General features: G+C 36.2%; 1 protein-coding gene across 1 annotated transcript in view; it reads right to left on the reverse strand.

The window, feature by feature from the left end:
- LOC104399487 (dynein heavy chain 12, axonemal-like) overlaps positions 1-8,943 on the reverse strand; it is a gene marked incomplete at both ends in the record, with an annotated part of 46,774 nt that extends 37,831 nt beyond the window's left edge. The window contains 10 exons of the mRNA XM_010012409.1: positions 920-1,098; positions 1,361-1,452; positions 1,562-1,712; positions 2,751-2,939; positions 4,130-4,325; positions 5,502-5,660; positions 6,464-6,539; positions 7,393-7,582; positions 8,550-8,576; positions 8,853-8,943. Coding sequence (XP_010010711.1) covers positions 920-1,098; positions 1,361-1,452; positions 1,562-1,712; positions 2,751-2,939; positions 4,130-4,325; positions 5,502-5,660; positions 6,464-6,539; positions 7,393-7,582; positions 8,550-8,576; positions 8,853-8,943 — 1,350 coding nt within the window. The remainder of the gene's footprint in view (positions 1-919; positions 1,099-1,360; positions 1,453-1,561; positions 1,713-2,750; positions 2,940-4,129; positions 4,326-5,501; positions 5,661-6,463; positions 6,540-7,392; positions 7,583-8,549; positions 8,577-8,852) is intronic.
- Positions 8,944-9,153: the final 210 nt, after the last annotated feature.

Genomic DNA, 9,153 nt, shown 5'->3' on the forward strand with positions numbered 1-9,153 from the left:
GAGAGAATTATCCCGTACTCAGTCCTGGTGCAGGTTCAGCTGGAGTACTGTGAGCAGTTCTGGGCCCCAAAATTTAAGAAGGATGGTCAGGTACTTGAATGGGTCCAGATGAGGGCAGCAAAGCTGGTGAAGGGCTGGAAGGCATCTCCTGTGAGGAGCAACTAAGGACTTTGGTCTTTAGCTTGGGGAAAAGGAGGCTGAGGGATGACCTCATTGTTCTCCATAGCTTCCCAAGGAAGTGAAGTGAGGCAGGAGGTGCTGATCTCTTCTCCCTGGTATCCAGTGATAGGACACATGGGAATGGTTCAAAGCTGTACCAGAGAAGTTTAGACTGGACATTAGGAAACATTTCTCTACTGAGAAGGCAGTAAACACTGTAACAGGCTTCCCAGAGAGGTGGTCAATGCCCCAAACCTGGCAGTGTTTTAAGAGGCATTTGGACAATGGTCTCAGTAACATGCTTAAACTATTGGTCGACCCTGAACTGGTTAGACAGTTGGACTAAACGATTGCAGTAGGTCCCTTCCAGCTGAAATAAATCTATTCTATTCTGTTCTATTCTAATTGACCAGTCTTATTACCTGCCATTATCTATGAAAATCTAGAGGTATCTATCATGTAATAAAAGAATATAGTTAGTCTTTTCTTTGACAGTGCAGTAGTACTGGTTTTTACACTTAAAAAGCCAGAGTAGTAATGAAGCCTTTTGATCTTTTAGCTCCAAGTCTATTAGTAAGTTCCCCTACCAGTTTTTGAGTCTAAAACAGAGGAAAAAATACATCAGCTGGTGCAACTTGCATGACATCATTAGTTAGCCAAGAGTCTTCATTAAACAGGAGTATGGTATGTTCGCATTTCTTCTACATGCATCTACTATGCATTTAACACTTGACATTCACAAGCAGAAAATTCTACTTACTTTTCATTTTCCTCTCTGTAATTTGCAACTATTCTATCCATTAGCACTTTTGCAAAGGCGTCTGCGTTACTTGCCAAACCTTGCTTTAAATCCTCAGAATTCAAATAGACCATAGGGAAATGAGCCACCTCAGGTAAACTCAAGATTTCCTTCTTGTGGGTAAAGAATTCATCTATTAACTTCAGAAAAACAGTAGATTTTACACTTCAGAGCTCTTATTTAAATACTTGGCTACATGAGTAAGTATTATACATTGAAGACAATATTTTTGTTTTCTATTTACCACAGACTTTTAGGAGAAAAAACACTTAATGTTGTAGATTTGTAGGTAGTCAACACAATTTTTAGCTAAAGGTTAAGTACTCCTTATCCTCTATTTCCTTTTGATTATTGCTCTATGTATAGTAAAAATTAAAGATAAAATGTAGAACTAAAACTTACAGCAGTATAGTCCTCAAAACTGTGTTCTTCTGCTTCAAATCTGTCTACTCGTGCCTGTGCAGTTCCATCTACAAGCCAGCCATACTTCTCAACTACAATTCAATTAGATTGGATTAATACTATTATAACACATACACTGTCCAGTAAGTTACTTATTACAAAGAAGTAGCACAGTTATTTAAACACACTTTTAACACTCACCATATTTTTCAAAATATTTCTTTGGACCCTCTAAGTTGTCTCTGATACGTTTTTTCAGTGTAGATGTGGCCCATTCTAAAACATGATTAGGAAGCTCAGCGTCCAGAGTTGTAGTGTCTCCCATTAGCCAAGAACGTACTGTTTGGATGTTCTAAGTGCAAGTTTTAATTAGTTTAAAAAGCAATATCAGAACACATGTATTTTAAGAGTAAGTTACAATCTGCAGAAGACACTGAAAAGTATAAGACCCTAATTGTTACCAAGGTCAGGTGCTTCACACACATTTAGAATGACTCTTCCCAATTAGAACAGTTTAACAGGAAACACATAAAACAGACAAAAAATAATTACCCAATCTTACAGAAAATTCTATCGTATGTGCCAACACATAAAACTAAATGCAAAATACTTCTTTCAAAGTACCATTATATATGATTAAAGGCCAATACTCAGTCCACAGGGATATAGCTAAAGCTCCCAGAAAGGCTGTCTTCCCTGGAGTCACAGGTTGGTTCGTAAGACATAAATCTTTAGATATTGTATGTATCAATTGTTAAGAGATTTTAGGCTTTTCTTTTTCTTAGAAGGAAAAAGAATATCAACTCTATTTTTCTCTGGGGATCTTAATAACGAATGCAAGTTTATTGTAAATCATCACCCATATAAACTAAGGTGCTGATTGTATTTCTATGCAAAATGTTGGTTCACAACAAGTATACACAACAAGACTACTTAATTTTCAATGTTCCAGATAAATATATAAATAAATTAGAAGACGTGGTTACTTGTACTTAAGGCACTCTCAAGTTTTCTAAGTATACCAAATAAGAAAACAAAAAGTTTATTTTCTATCTAGTTTTATTTCCTGGGTAGGTTTTTAGCCTGAACCTCTCTAATGAACAGGCAGACAATTCATTTGTAGACAAATCTGCAGATTAAACCAGCAGACTAAAACTATCAGTAGCAGGTACACCAATTTTTTATGAACAAGGAATACAAAAATGAGTTTCAGAGCCTGGAGTTCCACTGGGCATCAAGATTCACAATGTGACCTGCAGAATGCTCACGAAAAATAAATACCTCAAGTTGCATTCTGCTTCCTATTACCATGGTAGTCAGAGTTCTAAATTACTTTTATTTTCATTCACTGAGCAACCTCACAGTTACATATTTAAGGATAAAAGCACACCTGGAGAGTCTGTCCTATGCGATTTACTATAAACAGAATTGCTTCTTCTAGGTCTTGGAAGCTTGGATAAAACTCTATTTTCTGGTCATCAAGAGTCAATTCCATCTTAAACAAAGGTGGGCAATTTCTGTCCTCAGGATCAAAAAGTTTCACAAAAGCTTCAACCGTTCTTGTCAATAAGTCTTTCACCTGGGCAATAACATATATCACCTATTAGTTAAAAGAACAGAAAGCCCCATCCCACTTGCCTTCATTCAGTAAATGAGGATTTCCATTCATTTTACAACTTATAGCCTGACTCATGGGTAACTGAAGGACTATGAATTTTTCTAATGCCATCAGTGGGTACTAGTCCCAACCTCTAAAAGATGTAAACTAATGAACAAGTACACAAACATTTCAGTAAAGCCCATGCATTTATTTTTGCTACAAGTCAGTCTATTACTAACACATGCTTAAGTATAAATGAAATATCTGAAATGCATTTTCCTCACATTCTTTTTAATATAACAAGGATTTGATTAGACTATTGTTCTGTTATTTTTCCACAAAGTAAATAAAAGTTTAATCCCCAAAATACTGCCTTCTTGAACTGCTGAACATAGATATTCCCACTGATTAATATATTCTTAAATAGAACAATGTGAACAACAGGTGCTCTAACTGGAAGTTAAAGGATTTTTAATTTTCAGTAAACAGAGAACTTCTTTGAAAAACAATTGTCTCAATCTGAAATCAGTTATTTCCTGTGAGTGTTCTTTGTTTGCTATTATTAGGAAACGAACCAATTGGAAATTCCTAAAATAACAACAACAAATTAACTGAGAAACACTTCATATAACTTCCATCTTGATATAAATAATCAGGGAGGAAAAAGGAAAAATTAAGTAAGAAAGCACTGTGGGATCATTTTCCACAGAAAATGTATTGGAAATGTTGCAGAACTATATCCACTTGCATACATGTGGCAGAGCTTGACTTCAGCCTGTTTGTGTAAGTATGTTTGCTTTCAGAGGAGAGAGACAAGGTTTTGTTCATTTTGCTAATATATGACATGTAACTGTAGTGCCAATATCAGTGATAGGAAGGGGCCTAAGAACACAGATATTTTCTTTGATAAACTAATTACATTGTTGTTGGTAAAATTATGCCATTTTTTGCATCTAAAAAGCTATAAGACACAGAAGTAGACAAGATCATGTATTTATTTTAAATGAGGGAAGTTAAAAATATATAACACTTTGAACACTTTACTGGATCATATGCAACAGATGGCTAACAACGATTAAACAGGTCCCATAGCATATATTGTGCTGACTCATTAAATGCACTGACATAAATTTCACATTAAGTTTATCATGAAGAGGAAAGATTTTTACCTGATTAGACATAAGAACAGCCACACAGTTATAAAAACAGTCAAGCTGATCCAACTTTACACCACTCAGTGCCTCCTTCTGAGTAAAGAGATTGATTACTCTTTGATACCATGTGATCAGTATTTTCTCTTCCACTTTAGAACAGCTTAAAGAGACATCAGTCTTTAAAGATTCACAGTCAATTGGCTCTTTCAGTCTAGAAAAGAAAGTTACAAACAACCTTATAAACAAAATTTTAAAACCCATTGAGTAAAGAAACAGCCATCTACACTGTATTAGAAACCCTTACTTTTTTAGCAGAAAGCACAGTGGGAACCTAAGCATCACTTCCGTAGACTTAAATGAGGAAAAAATACCAGAAAGCCCAGGAAATAATGAACAGTTACCAGAAAAAATAACAAGGAAAAAGATATTGACAATTATCATTTTGAAAATTATGAGAAGTTCCAAGGTTAAAAGTAAAATTCAACCGATGAAAACTGGCAAGAAACCTGATAGAATTCCCTACTCAATACAATTTTTCAAAGGCTACTTCAACCAGACTTCTATAGTGATCATGGCATTAAGATTAATAAAAGTAAAGAGGAAACCTTTACAGAATGCAGGGACTGGAAGAATGAAGAACTGTCCGCTGTAGGAGAAAATCAGGTATGAGACCATTTAAGGAACCTGAAGGTGCACAAGTCCTTCCATGGGACCTAATGAGATGCACTCACAGGTCCTGAGGGAACTGGTGGGTGAAGCAGCTAAGCCACTATCCATCATATTTGAGAAGTTATGGCAGTGAAGTTCCCACTGACTGGAAAACTGGAAACATAACCCCTATTTTTAAAAGGAAAAACCAGGAAGACCCAGGGAACTATAGGCCTGTAAGTCTGACCTTGGTGCCTGGCAAGATCATGGAGCAGATCCTTCTGGAAACTATAATAAGGCACATGGACAATAAGGAGGTGCTGGTGACAGCCAGCCTCAATAATGGCAAATCATGCCTAACAAATTTGGTGGCCTTCTACAAGGGGGTTACAGTGATGGTAGGTAAGGGAAAAGCAACTGACGTCAAATGCTTTTCACAAGTCCAGGTAGATGACACTTTCCCACACAACATCCTTGTCTCTAAATTGGAGAGGCATGGATTTGATGGATGGACCACGTGGTGGATAAGGATTTGGCTGGATCGTTGCACTCAGAGAGTTGTGGTCAATGGCTCCAAGTGGAGATCAGTGATGAGTGGTGTCCCTCAGGAGTCAGTACTGGGACCAATGCTGTTTAACATCTTTGTCACCAACATGGACAGTGGGATTGAGTGTACCCTCAGCAAGTTATCAGCTTCAAAATCCTATATGGGTTAATAATTCACCAAAACAGACTTTACCTGAAGCTTGAGAAATCCACTATAAGAAAGTTAAAGAATGCTGCATAACCAAAATCCAGTACCGATTTCATTGTGGGGTGGAGAATGTGCAACTTGGAAAGGATTTTACTCTTTGCTTGGATAAAACTGTTACGCCATGGACTAGAAAAATCCAGGCCTCTGAAAAAATAAAAAACAAAAACAAAACCACAACCCAATAACCAAAACAAACAGATAAACAGAAGTGAAGAGTTCAAACAATATGTGAATAAAACATATAGAAAGTAGCATCAAAAAGCTTATTCCCTAATGTGAATAGTTATTTAAGTGCCATACACATATCCTCAATGTGATGCAGTGGAAGCCACAAAAATACTCTGATCAACCATGTTTTATATTCCACAGTATGTTCAGATCATCCACTCTTTCAATGTAAATTTCTAACTTCACCAGCTGCTAAGAGGAAGTACTTATCATCAGTATTTAGATGGCACACATTCTGATGCTTCAGCAAATAGTGGAATTCAGATAATTATATTCTGTCTACCAAATTCCTCCTCTATTTGGGTAGAGCATAATAGCCTTTCCTTCGGTCTCAAGGTTTCACCTCTTAACAACAAAGTCATACGAAACCTCGGCATAAGGTGCAGTTTCGGCATGTTAAAGTACTGTACAATGCTGCTGTGTGTCAATAAACAGCCCCATACACATGCACTTCATTCCAGAAATGGCTGCAGTATGACTTGAGAGTCTGGGCACTCAGAGACAGAAGTCTCATTTGCAGTCATTAGCACTACACTATGTAACTGTAACAACAGTGATAAAACCCTGTCAAGTGCTGAAACTTTGTAAAGCAGTCAGATATGAGATGTTCGAATGCAGACAGAAAAGCATGTCTTATGTGTTCGTGCACAAGAATTTCACTCATGTAATGGAGTGCACTTTGAATGTAGCGGGTTAATTTGCTAACTTAATCCACTCACACAGGTGATGAAGGCAAAGGTGCCTCCTCTTCATCTTCAAGTCCTTTTATGTCTGGTTTAATAAGAACACTTCGCACTAGGAAAAAAACATATGAACATTAGGAGAAAATTAAGCCATATTCAATAGGTACTGCTCTTCCTCAGTCTTTCTCCAGGTTGAACCAAACACCCAGTAGGACGGAAAGGTAATTGTATCATCCAAGTCTTCAAATATGTTCTCCCAAAGGTAATTCAAAATCACAGCTTCTGCTAAATATCTATACAGATTCAGATGGTTTAATTCTAATGCTGTCCCCTATTTATCAAGGTTTTCAAATAGATCAGTGTTTAAATAATTAAGTACTTCAGTAATTTCTTCACCAAGAGGATGGCCAGTCACTGGGACAGGCTCCCCAGGAAAGTGGTCAACACCAAGCCTGGAAGAGTTTAAGAAGCATCTGGACACTGCTCTTAGTCATATGGTTTAGTTTTAGGCAGTCCTGCAAGGAGCAGGGATTTGGACTCAATGATCCTTATGAGTCCCTTCCAACTTGAGACATTCTATGATTCTAAGTATTTACTGCAATTCTGTGGAATATAATGACAGTGGGGTACTATAATTATCCCACTGATGACATTCTAAAGAAGTTAGTTCCATGTTGAATTGTGAATTTTTTTAATCTGCATTTTTAAAAAGATAAGCCATCCAAATTTGACTCAATTTCAGACACTACAATTGTAAATTAAAGACACTAACACATGATTTTGAGGGAATACACTTTCAAAATTCCAGTTCACAACTCTTGAGAAGTTTAAAAATGAAAATGAATTGTATAAGCAATATCTGAAACCAGCCACTTATCTTCGCAGCTTTCCAGTGCGAGATTGCTCATGCGTAGAAAGCAGCATTAATATAGTAATATTAGTACTGTGTAGTTTCTGTTACTTACCCATATATCTTCTCATGCTTTTTTCATATTCCTTCATTACCTCCTCTAGAAGCTTTTCAGCTAACAGCTTTCTGCCTTTGCCTTCCATAAGTGACTGTGGCACCAATGAGAGCATGGACATCAGCCACTGGCGCTGAATGGGAACGATGGGATTACCTTGCACACACTTCTTCATAAAGAGATAGTTTGCCTGAAAGGACAATATAGTCAGAGGTCTAATAACTGGCTATGTAAATATTTTTGCTCGACAATGAGGTCTCTTTTTATTTACCATCTTATACTTAAGGGTAGGTGACATACTTAAGGGTAGGTGACATAATCTCATCTTTCAGTACTCACTGACTAGTATCCTAAAAGTTACTCTATGGTTGGTAAAATGGCCTTCCTGTCTCAATGCTTAAGTATAAAATATTGTACTTTTTAGTACAGCATTTTGCTTAGTTGTCTGCTGAAGTTTATGACTGACAGTGAACAGTTCAAGGTTACCGTTATTGTTCTTTGGACAAAAATTTCTCTGGCAAAAAGCATGTACAAACAGAGTTGGGTATTTTTTTGGCCTAAGGAATAGGTGTTTATGTTTCTGAGTGATAGCTTTGCTATAAAACAAAAAGGGACCTGAATCTCTACAGTCTTCAGAATGAGCTTACTTAACATCAGCTAGGTAACAGATGCTACCTTAAGCTACATTATACAAATATTTCAATGCTAATTTGAGTTTAAAGTGGCTCTCAGAGATAAAGTCTTATTTTAAAAGCTATACACAAATTCCAGGATCTGTATGTGTTCTTCAAATCAGGTGAACAATGTCAAAGACTAAGTTTTATACAAGCTAAAGTACTATTTATGACCCCAGTGGAACTGAAAAAATCCTGAAGCCTGTTACAATTTTTCCTAAGTAATGATCTTGAACTACATGATTTTAGATCAAAACTTAAATTACTGATGGTCATACTTTCTGTAATAGAAAAATACTTTCCTTCTACTGGACCACAAGAAGAGATTCCTATTTTGCTTCCTATTCCATTTTTTCCCAACAAGACTATTGAAAAAGCACTTCCTGTTTAACCACCATTAACTGCACATAACACACTAATCCTTCTGAATAGAGACCATTCACTCTTCTACTCTAAAAAAGCAGATGAAAGAATTTAACTCACCCTCTGTTGTTTTAGCTCACTGTTCATCTGCATAAAAAGGAACAGAAAATCATTATGTATTAAGAACATATAAACAAAAAAATAATACCAGAAATATAGAATTTAACACATATTATTCCTAAACAAAGTCTTTATTCTGTAGAGACACAGGTATTGATTTCCATGTGACCTCTTGAGCATATAAATATATTTATAAATTACTAAGGATTGAGATAAATATCTTTAAGTAAATACTAAGAAGTAAGAGCCATAAATGCAAGAATAACAAAGAACAAAACAGGCATTAAAGAAACACTTTCTCACAGTGGAAGGCAGTTCCGGGATAGGAGGCACAGGTTCTCTGTTGCATTTTTCTTCCATGGATATGCAATAGGCTTTTAAAGCTCGATCAATTCTGAAGTAAAACAGAGAGTCAGAAGTACAGAAAACCTACAAATAATATATTAAAAATAACACTATCATTTTAATTGATGCAACCTGTTTTTTCATTTACCAGCTCTTTGAGCACTAAAAGGTAAGGCTGCCTTTTCATACTCTGTCTGCTCTTATATTAACAGCCACATTTATCCTGACCACAATAACAATATATACATGCCTTGATTCA

The sequence above is a fragment of the Nestor notabilis genome, unplaced genomic scaffold (assembly GCF_000696875.1).
Source record: "Nestor notabilis isolate BGI_N333 unplaced genomic scaffold, ASM69687v1 scaffold804, whole genome shotgun sequence".
Classification (NCBI taxonomy): domain Eukaryota; kingdom Metazoa; phylum Chordata; class Aves; order Psittaciformes; family Psittacidae; genus Nestor; species Nestor notabilis.